Source organism: Pantherophis guttatus, chromosome 5, assembly GCF_059756535.1.
Source record: "Pantherophis guttatus breed Tessera chromosome 5, ASM5975653v1, whole genome shotgun sequence".
NCBI classification, from domain to species: Eukaryota; Metazoa; Chordata; class Lepidosauria; order Squamata; family Colubridae; genus Pantherophis; species Pantherophis guttatus.
The window spans coordinates 80,774,570-80,793,398 of record NC_142067.1 but is presented as its reverse complement, the minus strand read 5'-3'; the positions used below and the strand labels follow the sequence as shown (position 1 = coordinate 80,793,398).

The 18,829-nt window shown below is 42.4% G+C and overlaps 1 protein-coding gene across 1 annotated transcript in view; it reads left to right on the top strand.

Annotated features, from left to right (window-relative positions):
• The window catches only part of PPEF1 (protein phosphatase with EF-hand domain 1), a 133,229-nt gene that overhangs the window by 42,674 nt on the left and 71,726 nt on the right, over nt 1-18,829 (top strand). Inside the window, exon 7 of the mRNA XM_087871395.1 lies at nt 18,306-18,352. Coding sequence (XP_087727521.1) covers nt 18,306-18,352 — 47 coding nt within the window. The remainder of the gene's footprint in view (nt 1-18,305; nt 18,353-18,829) is intronic.

Sequence of the window (18,829 nt, the reverse complement as noted above, 5' to 3'; positions counted from 1 at the left end):
TGATGGCTTGTTTGAACTGCTTTCTGGGTGCCAAGGCATGTGGAATTTCCAATCTATTCCCAAAGTGTCCATTATATTTTGTAATACTTTGGAAGTGAAATGGCTTCCCTGATTACTATCAATCTGAGTGATCAGTCCATATCTAGGTGCTATTTGGTCCAGCAGTACTCTAGACACAACATTTGTGGTTTCATTACTACAAGCTACAGGCTTACTATAAGCTTCCACCCATCCTGTCAGATGATCAATAATTATCAGCAGGTATTTAGCCTCCCTATCTTAGGTAACTCAGTAAAATCCACCTGAATACATTGAAAAGGTCTGAAAGCAGGGGCCTTCCTCCAGCTTGTTGCCTTCTTATGGCTTGTCTGTTTACCTTTTTACATATTAAATATTTATCAATGATTTGCTTAGTTTATGTATAAATTCCTTTGCATCCATAATGTTTCAATACTTCATCTGCTATTGCCTGTATTCCCCAATGACTTCCCTCATGTAATATTTCCAGCAAACCCCTAGCCAGAGACTATACACCCTATAGCAATGCCCCATTCCCTCCCCTTTGGTCCCATTGGATAGGTCCTCCGGGGTTACAACTAATCCAAGGCGCCTATTAAGAATACATTAATCCTGTGATGTCACAGCAGCCGGAGGAGGCAAGGGACTCTTCTCCTGAGCCAATTCTCCGTTTGCTGTACCCGGTGGCTTCATTGAAATTTCTTTGAAGCCACCACTGAGCGGAAAAGCTTGGTGGGAAAGAGGGGAGTTTGCCAGCTCCGTGTGGAAAGTTCAGGCTGCACGAAGAGACTGAAGTACCTCCCCGATGTCGGCACAGTGAGAGGATGCCTGCTATGGCGCCCCGAGGCTGTGGCTATATTGCTTGAGGAAGTCTATTCATCCCAGCCAAACTAAAAGACTGATTCGCTAATTTGAGACTGTGATTCGATTGGAAGCTGCAAGGTAGTGGAGTTTAAAATCTTTCCTACTCCCAGAGCCTAAACTGAGTGAGGTGGCAATGAAGTTTGTTGGCAGTTTGAGAAGATTATCAACCTTGGATTATAACTGATTATTGCGATCTGATTTCATCCTGTTTTTACAACTGGTGAATTTTGAATTTTGACTTACTGTTTGGGAATGCGATTCCCCACGGACCTTGAATGAAAGAGTGCTGTGCTTCCTTTGATTTTCCTATCTTTGACTTAGCATTAACATTTTCTGTTTTGAAGAATGCCATTTGTATGAGCCGTCATTTTTAATTTGCTTCCACTGCAAGAAGAGCTGGAGAACTGGAGAAGTTGGTGTTTGCTGCCATCTAGTGACCAAAATTGCTAACTGCACCTAGATTCATTATAGTTGGACTGTCCCCCCCCACCCTTTTTTTCCCTTTCCCTTTCCTATTTCCTTTTAGATAGCCAATAGGAATTAGATAGCCAGTAGGAATTAGTGAGTAAATTTACCCCTAGTGTGGTTTGGACATAGCGAAGCAAGAGTGAATTTTGATAATAGGCGGTGAAACCATTTGATGTTGTATGATTGCCTGGAAAGACTTTTTAGGAATATCAAAATGGCTACCACGACTACTACCTTGAAGAAGAAGGCAATCACGACCTCTTCAGCCTCATCTCCAGCAAACACTCTGTGATGCTACGAAGATCATCTGAAGATGTGGCTACTCCGGGAAAAGCATTGACGCAAGATATTCTCCAGTCTATACAGGAGATGTTGATTAAAAATCAAGATTCAATGTCAAAGACCTTGGAAGAGCTGAAGAGGAATGTCGAAACGTTAACTACTGAGACCAGGTTGTTTCATGCAAAGTTTGAGGAGGTCCAAAATACTTTGACTAATCACGAGGAATGGATTCAAGCTTCTGAGATAAAGACCGAGAAGGTGACCTGTAGGATGGAGCGGCTCAAACTCCGGCAAACCTTGGCTAATAAAAAAAAACCGAGGAAGAGATTATCTTCCTCGAAATGGCTATATCTGGCTACTTCTTACTGTTTCAGAATATCTCTGAAGAGAAAGGTGAGCACTTGGATGTACTAATGGGAGAGATTGTTGCAGGAATTACTGGAAGAGATTTTGCAGAAGTTTCAAGAGATATTGACGATGTGTACCGAGTATATACTAGTTATGCTCGGTGCAACAAGCTCCCTAAAGAGATCCATGTTCGATTTACTAGAACAGCACTAAGGGATGAAGTGTTTCGGAAAACGAGGGACCAAGCTTTTACTTACAAAGATAACTGACTAACAGTATTGCCCCAGCTCCCGAGATGAGTATAAGACATTCGGAGGAAATATGACTTTTTGACAACATGGCTGAAGAAACAAGGAATACGTTATCATTGGCTTCTACCGGAAGGCCTGACGTTTACCTGGCAAGAACAGAGGTTACGATTGGAAACCGTAGAGGAAGCGCAGGACTTCGTGGAGGCCTATATTAATTTTAGTGACCAAGAGAGTGAAGGTGGTAACCTAGGTAAGAGCCAAGAAGAGGTAACCCAGGAAACAACAGCCACAGAGCATATTGGACATGACAAAGACACAGCCCAATCTGGAGAAGAAAGAGGAACAAATTTCCAAATCGAGACCAGATCCCAGAAACTCAAGAACGCAGGTAAGTAGAGGTATGGATGAGGTGCTCCACCTGTTTTCCGTTAACATCAATGGCCTGAATGCTCCCACTAAGAGGAAAAAGGTCTGGGCTAAACTTCAAAAAGATAATTATGATATTATATGTTTACAGGAGGCCCATATAAGGAAAGACCATTCTAGGATTTTAATTTATCCCAAACTTGGGAAGTTGTATGTATCCTTGGCTGACCAGAAGAAAAGGGGAGTTGTTGTTTACGATCGGAGAGGCCTGGTGAAACATCAAGTATATGCAGATACAGAGGGTAGGATACTGATGTTAGAGATTAGTATTGGCCAAAAAATAGTATTGTTAGTAAATATATATGCCCCTAATGTTAACCAAATGGGTTTCTTTAAAGATTTGCATAAGAAAATTAATGAATTAAATTACGAGCATGTATGCATAGTAGGTGACTTCAACGCGATTGCTGATACTTCAATTGATTATGATCCAGGAAGGGGTTCTCCTAAATATAAAAAAGGGCATAGGAAGGTACTCCCTAAAACATGGGATAACCTAAGAACAGAAATAGGATTAAGAGACGTCTGGTGAGACTTCCATCCTATGCAAAAGCATTTTACATATTTCTCCCCCAGGCATAGGTCGTGGTCTAGAATAGATATGGTCTGGTCAACATCAGATTTGAAAGAAGGCATAAATTCAGTTGAAATAGGGACGAATATATGGGCAGACCACCATCCCCTGGTAATAAAATGGAAGGGGTCCACTAGAAGAGTGAGATGGTCTATGAGGGCTGAGATCATGAAAGATGAGGGATTTATAAATATGATTAAAAAAGAATTAGATCATTTTTTTTTACCGAAAACAAGAGAGAAGATACTTCCCTTCAAAATATTTGGGATACTATCAAAGCAGTAGTTAGGGGATTGGTAATAAAATATACAGCTACCAAATGGAGAAAGGAGAAGGCCAAACAGATTGAGTTAATGGTTGAATTGGAGAAAGCTGAAGGAGAGCTGCGTTTAGATCCGCATAATAATTTGATTAAGGAGAAAATTGACTTGATTAGGCATGAGTTATCTATTCTAGATCAAAACGATTTGGCGAATAAAATTCGGGAATGTCAACAAAACCAATTTGAGCATGCTAATAAGCCGGGCCGGTGGTTGTCATATAGATTAAGAAAAGAGGCAGAAACTAGAAAGATTGAATTTTTACAGGACTCTATGGGAAATTCGGTAGGTACTACAGAGCAAAAAGCAAAGGTGGCCCAAGATTTTTATACCTCCTTATATAGCCAAGAAATACATCAGGAAGATAAACTCAAGAGTTATCTCCAGAATCTACAATTGGAGATGATTCCGGATTACTGTAAAGAAATTTTAAATGCAGAAATTACAGTTGGGGAAATAGCAGTAGCTATCAAGAAACAAGCCAATGGCAAGACTCCGGGACCGGATGGGATTCCTAGTGAATTTTATAAAGGAGTCTTTGACTCACTCAGTTTGTACATTAAAGATCTATTTAATGAGGTTTTATTACACTCTAGGATACCCCGGTCTTGGATGGAAGCCTACATTTCCCTAATCCCGAAACCCGATACAGATAAAACTCTGATCCAGAACTATAGGCCAATCTCGCTCCTGAATGTGGATTACAAGATTTTTGCGACAATACTAGTTGAGAGACTCCGGGTGTTCCTGTCCCGATTTATCCACCAAGACCAGAATGGTTTCCTGCCTCATAGGCACCTAAAAGATAACGTAAGGGTAGTATTGAACGCCTTAGAATACCATGAGACACACCCTGATAAACCAATGGTAATGATTTTTCTGGATGCCCAAAAGGCTTTTGACAGAGTCAACTGGAATTTTATAATACAACAATTGGAAGTGATGGGTTTTGGGTCTCAATTTACAAGGGCAGTTCAAGCCATCTATTCTAAACAGTCGATAAGGCTACTGTTTAATGGGTCACTATCAGATGAGATACAGATTTATAAAGGTACCAGACAAGGATGCCCTCTTTCACCGCTGCTTTTTATTTTAACACTTGAACCACTTCTTAAGACGATCAGGCAGGATTTGGAAATTAAGGGCTTAAACGTTAAAGGGGAAGAATACAAACTCCAAGCATTCGCCGACGATTTGGTTTTCATATTAGAAGATCCCCTTATTACGGGACCAAAATTACTTACTAAATTAGATGAATAAGGGGAGGTAGCGGGATTAAAAATCAATAAGGATAAAACCAAAATGTTAACAAAAAATTTGTCAAAAAATTTGCCCAAAAGGAACAGATCCAAAGTATTATGGGGATTAATTGTGTCAAAAAACTTAAATATTTAGGTATTTGTCTTACAAATAGATGTTCTTCTATCAAAGAGCTCAATTATTCCAAATTATTAATAGACACAGCGAATGAAGTGGAGAGATGGCGGCATATTCAGATCTCATTCTTGGGTAGAATTGCCGCGATAAAAGCCCATGTTTTACCGAAATTGATCTTTTTATTCCAAACGGCTCCTGCAAGATTGGATAAAAACTTTTTTAGGAAATTAGACCAAATTCTAAGTAAATTTATTTGGCAGAGTAAAAAACCCCGTATAAAAAGAAAAATGCTGCAAGAGCACAAAACAAGGGGTGGCTTGGGGCTCCCTATGTGGGAGCTTTATTACCAAGCTTCATCCCTGGTTTGGATAAAAAATTGGGTGATCCTCTCAAAAAAGTGCATTTTGGCAATTGAAGGATATGATTTGCAGCGGGGATGGCATTCCTTCTTGTGGTCTCAGAAAGACAAACAATCCAAACATTTTACTAATCATTATATTAGAGGAATTTTATTAAGGGTTTGGGAAATGGTGAAGAAGCAAGTTTACACACAGATTCCTAAGTGGGTGTCTCCGTTAGAGGCAGTGACCCTTCTGATTGTGCACAATATAAAGAGGAACTGGGTTTATGGTGACTTGTTGGATGAAGTTGGGAGACTTAGACCTAGAGCCGATTTCCAAACTAGAGGATTAGACATAGACTGGTGGTCCTATGTGAAACTTCAAACTAGATTCGCTAGGGATAAACAGGAACATGGTATCTCCCTTCATTTACAAACTTTTGACAAGCTTCTCCTAGGTGGCCGAAGGAAATTTATTTCCAACGTTTACAATCTTCTTCTGTCCAATTTTATGGCAGAGGAGATTGTAAAGGACACGATGATTGCCTGGGGGAGAAATATTGGAACAACAATTCAGCTTGATGCATGGCAAAATGTATGGAACAAAACTATGAAACTTACCCTTTCTTCCCCGTTCAAAGAAAACTTTTATAAAATGATCTACTGTTGGTATCTTCCCCCTGCCAGAATCGCTAATATGTTCCCAGGATCTTCTGATAGATGTTGGAATTGTGGGTCGGCCAAGGGTACTTTCTTCCATCAGTGGTGGATTTGTCCGTCAGCTAGACGTTATTGGGGGGAAAATACAGCAATGGCTGCTGGAAATAACAGGTGTGAGCTTTCCCCTTCACCCAGACCTCTACTTGGAATAAGACCGGACTACATCGACAAGAAGGATTGGTATATATTTGTCCATGACTCAACAGCGGCTAGAATGGCATTTGCTCAACTGTGGGAAGATGCAGATACGCCCCCTGACCATCTGACAATAAACAAGATTCTCCGATGTGCTGAGATGGACAGGCTAACGTATATCTTAAAAGACAAGAAAGATTCAGTATATTATAGAAGTTGGGACAGATGCTTTGTCTGGCTCAAAAGAAGGTTAAACTTAGGAGAAGGGTGATAAAATTGTCTAATTAGATTAACTAGATATTTACTAGGCTTTATAACTCTTTATAATTTTGATAAAAACAGACCAATTGTTTTGTAGTTAGTAAAAAGAACTTGATTGCATTGAAATGTTTGGCTAGGATGATATTAGTTAATATTAATTGGAGAGTGAGCTTAACTCTCGGTTAGTCATGTTTGTTGTTTCGTTTTAGTCCTGTGTTTATGTGTTTCTATATTTCGCTTCCTATATTGCTTTCCAATCATCATTGTGTGTTAATTTTATTGTAAATATTTAATAAAGATTATTGTTTTTAAAAAAAGAATACATTAACCCCCTTCCCACCCTCATTTGTTTTACATGCTTTTATCATCCAAATTTCCTACCCATGTGCTGTTTTAGCATGGCTACTTCCTAACGGTTGGTAATACAAAGGATTTTATTTTTGAATTTCATTGTTTCCTACAACCACAACTTAATGGGGAAACTGTGAGCATCCTAAAATCCAAAAATGCTAGGGAATTCCTAGAAATTTAGCATTTAGACAAATCAGCTATCAATAGACACTTAGAAATAAACCAAATTTACACAGCGTTCAAACAAGACAATTAAAAAACTAAAAAGGAAACAAAAATACTGAAACACATCCTCTCCATGAGCTAACAACCAGATAAGCAGGGAATAATATCAGGCAAACAATCTAGCAGAAAACAATACCCTAAACCCTAAACATGGCTAAACTTTTTGCTGTCGCATGCCAAAAGTGGGGGGGAGCATGGAGGGATCATATGCGCATGTGCCCACACCTATAATTCAATGCGCCCTGCACCCCGCATATGTGCGCATGACTACCTCCCCGCATCCCATTTTGGGCCTAGCAGGCCTATCTGAAGCCTCCGGAGGGCAAAAATGACTTCCCCCACCCCCGGAGGCTGGAAATGGCCCATTTCCCAACTTTCGGTGGGCCCAGCAGGCCCGTTTTTTGCCCTCCCCAGGCTCCAGAAGCTTTCCTGGAGGCTGGGGAGGGCAAAAACGGCCTCCCCCACCCTCCCCAGAGGCCCTTCGGAGGCCGAAAATGCCCTCCCAGAGCCTCTGCACGAGCCCTGTACTTATCTGGCATCCAAAACGGGCTGTGTGGAGACTCCTGGGAGGAAAGGGGCTGCGTGGGTGGGACCAGCTGTGTTGAGTCCTCATCGTTACGACTTCCCTCGCGCAGGCTATGTTGCCAGCAGGCGCGGATTGGTGGAGACGCGAGCAACTAAATTAGCGGGAATTGCCGGCTTGCAGATTGGTTCACACTGTCTGACAGCTCGCTATTTAAGCAGCTGCCAGGCGGCGAGTTAGAGTTCTTTGCTTACCTTGCACGGGGTTCAACTGTTCATATTCCGTTCTCTGTTAACAATAAAGGATTTGAGACAGGTTTGTTCTGAGGCCCTGGCCAAGATTTTACAAGTTAATCCAGATGTGTTTTTTTACAAAATAGACAAAATTTACAGAGTGAACTCTTGGGTGGCCAGACAAAGACAATTACCTAGAGACGTAGTCATATATTTTACAGATAGAGAAATAAGAAACGATATCCTGCAAAAATCCTTTTACACTTCTGTACAAGTGGGGGGGTTCACGAATTGGAATTTATAAAGAATTACCTCCTAAAATGCTGAAAGCTAGAAAAGAATTTGGCTTTCTTGTTAAGGAATTGCAAAATTTACAGATATCTTTCCGGTGGGATGCACCAGTTGGCATAATTTTCAGATACAAGGGAGAAAGATATCGTTTGAATACCGTGGAGAAGGCACAGCACTTCTACACTACTATTCTTAAGGAAAGAACACCATCTCCACGTACATCTACAGTTTTGGAGATTAAAGAGAGTGAAGAGAAGCAACCTCAACGAGAACTGCAAGAACAGTCTAAGCAGGAATTAGAAGAAGTGCAAGGTGCAGAAGGAGGTTTTCTGGATGAGCCCTTGCTGGAATCTTCTCCAATCTTGGACCCGGTTCGGATGATTGAGGTTAAGGATCAACGTATAACTCGAGCTCAAGCTAAGTTACTTAAACAAAAGCAACAACAACAACAGGAAAGACAAGACAAGGAGGCAGATAAGAGTACTGCACAAGAGATTGGAGTTATGGGAGGAGCGAGATCGAAGATTTCGGATGATCTTCAATTATTTTGCTCTTTGCTCCAGAAAGAGGCTGATGACCTTTAGGTGTTTATCCTGGAATGTTAATGGGTTGAATTCAGCACAGAAAAGGAAGAAATTATTTACATATTTGAAACAATTTAATAATGATATAATTTGTTTACAAGAAACGCATATCACAACTCAAGATCAAAAATATTTGATAAACTCCAAACTAGGAACACATTTTATATCTTCAACTTCGCAAAAAAAGAATGGAGTGGTAATTTATGTGAATAAAAAGTTAACAGCTAAAGTTATAGAAACAGATGAAGATGGTAGGTTTGTAGCAATTGAATTGTCTACCGCAAATGGCCAAATTCTTCTGATTGGGATTTATGCTCCCAATCAACAACAGGACTATTTCTATAAGATGTTACATACTAAAATATTGCAATGGGATTACAGATCTATTTTAATTATGGGAGACTGGAATGGAGTAATCGATTCTAAATTAGATAAAAAGAGTTTGGCAAAGTCTAGAATCAGATTACCACAGACCTTTTTTGACATGAAAGAAGATATGGAACTAAAAGATGTTTGGAGAATACATAATTCAAAAGAATTGGACTATACTTTTTATTCTGACAGACACAGATCCTTCTCTAGGATTGACTTTATTTTGTTGACAGATGATTTACTTGTTAAGACAAAAAGAACAAAGATTTTTCCAAGAACTTTGACTGACCATAGCCCAGTATGGATAGAAATTGAGATGGACAAGGTTGAGAGACGTTCTTGGAGATTAAATGAGAATTTGTTTAGATATGAAAAAAATACAACAGAACTCAAAAAGCATTTGAAAGAATTTTTTGAAATAAATTTGAATAAAGGTACCCCAATTGAAATTGTGTGGGATGCAAGTAAAGCTTATATGAGAGGGGTACTTATCTATATGAACTCTAAACATAGACTGTTCCGACAAAAGAAAAGATCTGAATTGGAAATAGAAATAAAGAACAAAGAACAGTTACTTATTAAAAATCCAACAGATGAAAGAATACGTAGTGCTATAAAACTTTTGAAAGACCAATTTCAAATGCTTATGGCGGAACAAGTTGCAACAAACTTACAATATGCAAAGCATAATACATTTTGTAACGCTAATAAACCGGGCAGATGGTTGGCTTACACATTGAGGAAAAAACAAAGTATACGGACTATTGATAGTATTGATATTGGAGGGAAAGAAATTTTTCAACAAAAATTAATTAAAGAAGCTTTTGTGGACTATTATACTAAACTATATGCCAAAGAGGAGGTGCAGAATGGACTTATAGAAAAATATTTAAACGATAAAAGAGTTACAAAAATTACTGATCAACAAAAGGAAAGAATGAATTATCCCATAACAGAGGAGGAGATAATAGTAGCAATTAAACAGTTAAAAACAGCCAAAGCTCCTGGCACGGATGGCTTGACTGCAGTGTATTACAAAACTCTGCAAGCTGAAATGGTGGAACAACTTAGAGATTTATTTTGCAATATTCAGCAAGGGGGTAAAATACCCCCATCATGGACAACAGCTTACATATCTTTGATACCAAAAGAACAAATCGGTCCTAAAAAACCAGAGGACTATAGACCAATATCTCTTTTGAATACAGATTATAAAATTTTTGCGAAAGTACTAGCCAACAGGTTGATGCCAGTAATTCAGAAGGTGATTCATGATGATCAAGCGGGATTTATCGAGGGCAGATATATGAAGGACAATGTAAGGCAAGTAATAGATTTATTGGAATATCTTGAGAAGAATAAACAGATCCCTGCAGTGCTGGTCTTCTTGGATGCAGAGAAGGCCTTTGACAGAGTGGATTGGAATTTTCTATTAAAGACTTTGAAAAAGATGGACTTTGGGGATCAATTTATACAGGCGATTTCGGCAATTTATCAAGAGCAAAAGGCACAGATCATTATTAATGGAAGCCTGACAACAGAGTTTAAAATTGAAAAAGGAACAAGACAGGGATGTCCGCTGTCCCCACTTTTATTTATTTTAACATTAGAAGTCTTGCTAAATACAATACGGGACTCTAATATCTTGAGAGGTATAAAGATTAGGCAAGAGGATTACAGAATAAAGGCATTTGCAGATGATCTGGTTGTTACCCTATCACAACCAATGGAATCAATAATCTTGATGAAGGACATTATACAAGACTATGGTAAAGTTTCAGGTTTTAGATTGAATCCAAAAAAGACTAAAATGATAGCTAAAAATATGACACAAGATCGTAAACATGAGCTTGAAAGGAGGGCAGGTTTTGAGACTGTACCTAAGGTAAAATATCTAGGAGTTCAGGTTGCAGAATCAAATATGAAATTGTTTCAAAATAACTATGAGGTGTTGTGGCGAGAGGTGCAGAAAGATATGGAGACTTGGAAAAAACTGCAGCTGTCTCTACTCGGAAGAATAGCAGCAGTTAAGATGAATATTTTGCCAAGATTTCTTTTTTTGTTTCAAATGATTCCGGTGCTTAAAAGTGATAAACAATTGAAAGTTTGGCAATCTGGAGTGAATAAGTTTGTCTGGAACGAGAAGAAGCCGAGAGTGAAATTGAAAATTATGCAAGATGTTCCAGAAAGAGGAGGTCTTAAACTTCCAAACCTACAGTTATATTATGATGCAGCAGCTTTAACCTTAACAAGTGATTGGTTTGGAAGGAAAAAGACTGGAATATTGAACGCAGAAAGTTTTGATCTTGAATTTGGATGGCATGCTTACTTATTTTACGACGACAAAGTAGATAAAGTATTTAAAAGTCATATACTTAGAGACTCTTTGATGAGAGTTTGGAAGAAGCACCGACTCAAATGGGATTATAAAATACCGCTATGGCTGGATCTTGGTCATACTTTGTGGAATACAAATATAATGTCACTCGGGGGGGTTTTATATAAAGAGGTTCTTTTTACAGATGCGGGCAGATGGCAGTTGAAGACATTGCAGACACTGTTGGACGAAGGGATTAATTTAACTTGGTTACAGTATAATCAATTACAATTGAGATGGAAAGAGGACCAAAAAACTGGTATTATGTTGCATGAGGAAGAATTGGTTAGACATATAAGAGAGAAAGGTCCAATGCATATCAAAAGGCTTTATAATGTTTTGCTAGAAAGAGATTCAGAAACTGAATTAGTTAAAGACTGTATGATTAAGTGGGCACAGAATTTTGAAGAACCAGTGATGTTGGAAACATGGGGAAAAATTTGGGTTCAGAATGTTAAATTTACACAGTCGCAGAATCTGAGGGAAAATTTCTACAAAATGTTTTATAGATGGCATTTAGATCCCAAAAAGTTGTCATGTATGTACCCTAATGTTCAGCCAAAATGTTGGAGATGTGAATGTTTGGATGCTACGTATTATCATGTTTGGTGGACCTGTAGGAAAGTTAAAGCTTTTTGGATAAAAATTTGGTGGGTCATGCAGAATGTTTTGAAGAAAAAAATTCAATTTTCTCCACAACTGTTTTTATTGGGTATAGTTAAGGGTTTTACATTGGGTGAAACAAAATTGATATTGTATATGATAACAGCAGCAAGATTGTTGATAGGTAAATATTGGAAGAATGAAGCTCTGCCCACTATTGAGGAATGGACTTTGAAGATGGCCAGTTTTGCAGAGATGGCGAAGATTTCAGCATATTTAAAAGACTGTTCACAAGAGACTTATGAGTGGGAATGGAAAAGGTGGATAGAATATGTTCAGAACAAATATCAAACTAGAAAGTATCAAATAGCTTTTATTTGAAAATAATGTAATGTAGTGGAAATATTTTAATGTAATGAGGTAAAGAGAAAAATTACACAGGGGAGGGAGGGGTTCAAGTTTACATATAAGTGTTATATTAAGGGTTTTTTATGAGTATGAATATATTATAGGGAAGTCTGGGGGGAGGGGAGGGTTAGGGAGGGTTAGGGAGGTTGGGAAGTTTGGGGGGGAGGCGGGGGGGGGGAAAGGGGTGAAAATGTAATTGTAAAACTTTTGCAATAAAAAAAACAACAACAATAAAGTTGGCGTTCTCAGCAGCCTGGCCTCGGTGCCGTCCACTCTAAATGTAACATCTGGCGACGAAGGTGGGATTGGCCTGAGGCGGCGCCTGACTGAGTACATCAACTGAGCTGAGGCACTCTAAGTCGATTGGTGTCTGTCATTCTGGCATCAGTCGCGATGGTGGTCGCCTTTCCAACTTTCACGCCGTTTGAGCCAGCCTCTGAGACCTGGGACGATTATTTGGAGTGATTTGAGTGTTTTTTACAAGCCAACGACCTGACCGATCTGACCAGTGCCAGGAAGAGGGGGTACTTTTTGAGCTCCTGTGGCCGAGAAATCTTTGGAAAAGCCAGGGCTCTGGCTGCCCCACAACCGGTATTTACTGTGCCCTGGGAGACGCTGTTAGAAAAGTTAAAGCACCATTACTTTCCCGCTCTCTCTAAGATAGCCCGGCGTCATGCTTTTCATCAGCGGTCTCAGAGGGCAGGGGAGTCTGTTAATGAGTATATGGCTTCCCTGCGAATGGCTGCCCTCCACTGCGAATTCTGTGAGCTAGATGACATACTCCTTGACCAGCTGGTTTGTGGAGTGCGGGATTTGAAACTGCAGTGGAGGCTGTTAGCCCGTTCTGACCTAACCCTCCCGATAGCCATGGATGAGGCCAGGGCTTCCGAGATGTCAGCCCAGTCATCAGCAGAAATTCAACAGTTCCAGGCTGGAGGGGCCCCTGTGCCTACTCCTCCCCAGTCCATCCACTGTGAGGGGTCGGACGAGGAAGACACTGCCGAGACAGAGGGAGGAGTGAGCTGTCTCAAGGCCACCTGGAAGCCACGAGCGCCGGGCACTGTCAACCCCCCCCAAAACAGTTGTTTGGGCTGCGGCGGTCAGCATAACTGAGCTGAGTGTCATTTCAAGTCTGCCGTCTGCCGCCATTGCGGAAAGTGTGACCACCTGTCCAGGGTCTGCCATGCAGTTTTCCCACTCCCTGATCACACAGGGGAGCCTGCGCCCAAGCAACAGAAGGCCAAGTGGCTCGAATGCCACGAGAACTGTGTAGATGTGTATCGTGATGCAGAGGTTGATGCTGTGGGCGTCAGCCATGCTTCCACTCCTGGTTCTGCCAGCAAGATTTACCTTACCGTCCATTTAGAAGGCTCGCCTTGCCGCATGGAGCTCGACACGGGCTCCTCCCGATCCCTGATTGCCTGGTCTACTCTTAAAGCATTAATCCCAACTTTCTCCCAGCGGCGTCTGCAGTCGTGCCCTATTTAACTGAAGGACTATTAAGGAAAGCATATTCCCACTTAGGCTGTGGCTCTTTCCACATTGTCTATGGCTCTTTTTCAGGTCGCCTGCCACTGATTGTCGTGAGGCACCATCTTCCCAGCTTGCTGGGGTTAGACTGGTTTGCTGCTCTGCATCTGGGCATGTCCGGAATTCATACAACCTGTTCCGACATCTCTACTGAGCTGACCTGCGAGTTCGTGGATGTGTTTGATGGCCAACTCGGTAAATATACAGGGCTCCCCATTTCCTTCAATCTGGATCCTCAGGTAGCTCCTATCCGGCTGAAGACTCGAAGGGTGCCACTTGCACTGCGGGCCAGGGTTGACCAGGAGTTGGACAAATTGATAGCGCAAAGGGTCCTTCAACTGGTGGAGCATTCTAAGTGGGAGACCCCTATAGTGATCCCCCTCAAGCCCGACGGATCGATCAGAATAAGGCAACCCTCAGTAGGGCACTCCAGGCTAACCATTACCCTGTCCCTGTGGTACAGCATTTATTACACTCACTGGGCCAGGGGAGGGTCTTCGCGAAGCTGAATCTCGCTCAAGCGTATCAGCAGCTTCCAGTGGATGAGGCCACTGCCCTGGCCCAGATGATTGTTACTCACCGGGGGGGGGGGGGCGTTCAAATGTACCCACCTGCAATTCGGGGTTAGTGTTGCTCTGGGCATTTTTCAGAGCTTAATGGAGTGGCTGCTCCATGGGCTTCAGGGAGTTGTGCCCTACTTCGATGACGTTCTGATTGCGGCCGAGGATCAGATGGACCTCATCGCTAAGCTTAGGGCTGTCCTCACCCGTTTTAGACAGGCAGGGCTGAAGCTTAAAGCTGAGAAGTGTCGGATTGCAGTTCCCCGGGTTGAGTTTTTGGGGTTCCTGATTGATTCTGGCGGTATCCGCCCTGCTCCGGCCAAGGTGGCGGCCATAAAAAATGCTCCTGTACCCACCAATCGGGCCGAATTGCAGGTCTTTCTCGGTCTCCTCAACTTTTATGTGGTGTTTTTACCACATAAAGCATCACTGGCAGAGCCTCTCCATCGGCTCTTGGAGACTAAAACTCCCTGGTGCTGGGATCGTAGGGCGGGCGCCTCATTCCAAGCCATTAAGGACGTTCTCACCTCTGATGCCATCCTTGTTCAATATGACGCCAGTTTGCCTCTCTCTCTAACGTGTGACACTTCCCCCTATGGGGTGGGGGCTGTCCTGAGCCACCTGTTGCCCAATGGTGCAGAGGCCCCAATTGCCTACTATTCCCGCACTTTATCAGCAGCAGAGAGGAATTTCAGTCAGATAGATCAGGAAGCTTTGGCGGCCGTCGCGGGAATCAAACAATTCCATGATTACATCTATGGTCGGTATTTTTATCTTGTCACCAACCTTAAGCCTTTATTGGGGTTGCTGGCGGTGGACCGTCAAACTCCTCCTTTACTGTCACTGCGCATGTCCCGGTGGGCTGATTTTTTCGCGGTTTATTCATACCAATTACAATATAACCTGGGGAAGGCAATCGGGCACGCTGATGCCCTCAGCCATTGTCCCCTTCCTTTGGCCATCCAAGACCCGCCCCCTGCAGCGTCCGTCCTCCTGGTGGATGAGTTGTCTCCTTTAGTGACCGCCGCTGATATTCAGTCCCAGTCAGCCGCCGACCCTGTACCGTTCCTGGTCCTGGATTGGTCGTGCAGGGGCTGGCCTCCGTCACACACGGCACCCGGGTTTTTGCCTTACTTCCGCAGACAACACAAGTTGTCTGTACAGCCGGGCTGCTTCCTGTGGGGGAATAGGGTGATTGTTCCCCCTGGTCTCCGATCCCGTGTGTTGTCCTGCCTCCACGATGCTCACCCGGGCATCGTGCGCATGAAAGCCCTGGGCCGTAGTTATGTTTGGTGGCCAGACATCGACCAGGACGTAGAGAGGTGGGTGGCTCGGTGTCGCCAATGCCAACAATCTAGGCCAGTTCCCCCCCAGCCCCCGTTCAGGAGTGGGAGATGCCCAGGGCCCCTTGGGCTAGACTGCACCTAGACCTTGCGGGTCCCTTTCTCGGCCGCACATTCCTAATCACGGTGGATGCCTACTCAAAGTGGGTGGACCTTACAATCATGTCATCCACCACTACGGAGGCTGTGACGAGGGTCTTAGAGAGTCTGTTTGTGACCCATGGTCTGCCGGACACTATAGTTACGGACAATGGCCTGCAGTTCACGTCTGCACCCTTCCAGTTGTTTCTTGCTAAGTTGGGCATCCGCCATGCCCGAACGGGTCCTTTCCATCCGGCTGTGAATGGTTTGGCAGAAAGGGCCATGAGGTCCGCAAAGGAGGCTCTGCGCCATTTAGGGCCCGCAAATTGGCACCATAAAGTCTACCAATACCTGTTGGCTCAACACTCGACTCCTACCGCTTCTACCAAACACAGCCCCGCCGAGCTCCTCATGGGAAGGCGACTCTGGATCACCCTGGATCACTTGCATCCTAACTATACCCATGAGGCGCCTCCGGGGGGACAATTTCAAGCAAGAACATTCGCTGTGGGTGACCTGGTCTTCACTCTGAACTTTGACCATAACATAAGGTGGCTTCTGGGGCAAATAATACCATTAACCGGGCCCTATTCGTATAGGGTCCAGCTCGCTGATGGCCGGGTGTGGTGGTGACACATTAACCAGCTGAGATGACGAGTGGCCGATGTGTCCGACCCTCAACCTGTTCGAGACACTCCAAGTTCACCAACACCTGCAGCAGCCCCAGGAGCACAACCAGGCCGGCCTGACTCAACCCACCCATCCCCGTTCTCATTGGAAGGCTTATCGGAGATCCCTGAGCGTGCTGCTGATGTTGGTCTATAATCTCCAGGTGGCATAGAGACCACCATAACTCGGAGAGCGAAGTTCTGGCTCAGCCCCCGGCAGCGCCCACGTCAGGACTAAGACAGTGTGGGCGGCGCCGACGTTGTCCGGCGTATTTAGCTGACTACGCATGCTCGGTCCGGGTGGTAAGGGGCGTTGAGTCCTCACCGTTACGACTTCCCTCGCGCTGGCTATGTTGCCAGCAGGCACGGATTGGTGGAGACGCGAGCAACTAAATTAGCGGGAATTGCCGGCTCGCGGATTGGTTCATGCTGTCTGACAGCTCGCTATTTAAGCAACTGTCAGGCGGCGAGTTAGAGTTCTTTGCTTACCTCGCGCGGGGTTCAAGTGTTCATGTTCCGTTCTCTGTTAACAATAAAGTTGGCGTTCTCAGCAGCCTGGCCTCAGTATCATCCACTCTAAATGTAACAAGCTGATCAAGGTATCTCCCCTGCCAGGTAAGTATACAAGCTGAAAATCAGCTGGCTGGCGCACGCCTGCATGCTGGAGCTGAACTAGGGCAATGGCTTGCGTGACTGCAGATATGGTTCCACGTGCCACTTCTGGCACGCATGCCATAAATTCACCATCAAGGCCCTAAACAATACTCCAATCAGAGAATTAGTTAGGAGAAAACCACACCACCACCAAAATTAGAATAGCAAGCAACTGTATATAAATAGGAAGCAAATTCCCCACTCATTCACACTTAAGATATTACCTATTTGGGTAATGAAATGTTGGCAAGCAAACAACCAAGCTCAGAAAGCACCAAGGTTTCCACAATTCAAGCCTACATGTATACTCTTTTGTTAGAACAGTGATATAAATTATGGATGAACTGATAGCACTCCCTGGGTCTATTTGAGGAGGTACAGCAGCTCAAAGAAGAATTATTTTGTTATAACTCTCAGACTCAGCATTGTATCTCCCAATCACAGGAGCAGCTAGCAGATTGAATTCATTGTACTCATGCAATATGATTGTTTTAAATCAGCTTTTAATCCGCTCAGTACAAAGCCAAATAAGGAAGCTTCTACTGTATTTATATTTTATATAATTCAGTGAGTTCAAGTCAGTTAGTGCTGTGCATAAGAAAATACCATTATATTTCCTCAAAATTTGAGCCTCTTAAATAGAATGAAATTACAATTGTCCTTGCAAGCAAGCCTGTCCTTGCTAATCCATATGTACTTCCTCTAACCAGTGTCCTCATTTGCACAATTATAAGAATATCTGAGAGAGATTATGACCTACTCTTCAAGCAAATAATAGTTTCCATGGCTGAAATCTGATTAGTGACAGATGAACATAATTTTTATTGAAGCTCAAGCCAAATTTCTGATTAGAAATAAATGAGACATATTCTACTTCCAGCATTTTTTTTTTAGCTCTAAGTTGGCATTGAAATATTCATGTAGGGAGTTTCTTTATGTTGGTTCTTTCCCTTTTGGTTTCCAATGCAAAACCTATTAAAGTACACTTGACTGCCTATATTTTTTCGTTCACATATTTGTTAAATATTGGAGAGTTATAATTTCTAATTCTGGTTGCTGATAAGCTTCATCTGAAAGCTTTGTACGTATATGCAGCACTAAAACTGTTTTCTTTCTAGGTGATTTACATGGAAAATTAGATGATCTTTTGCTGATATTCTACAAAGTAAGTAATTAAAATGTTGTGTTTTTAAGGTAGTGCTTAGCTCAAATGACTTACATCCAGATGATCGGCATTTTATGGTATCAATTATTAAGATTTGGGCATCTTTCCACTAGCACTCTGTTAACTATAATTGGAGGCTGATTGGAAGTACTACTAAAGGACATTGGAAGATATGAAACTTAAAAACAAGGACTCTGGGATTCTTTACAAAGTGTAAACGGAAGTTGAAATAGCTTAGATGAGTTTTCTCCTTGAAAAGAAAAGAAAAGCAATTGGAAGTTTGGATGTTATGAAGCATTTTCTTAAATTAAGAAAATATCTCAGACTTTTGAAGTTATGCTTTTTTTGAGAGGGTGACATACCGTATAAGATGACACTTCCCCCCCCAAAAGTGGGTGGAAATGTCTGTGCATTTTATAGAACGAATGTTGCCAAAGGCAACAAAGAATGTTGCCATATGCTGGCCCCCCACCCTTT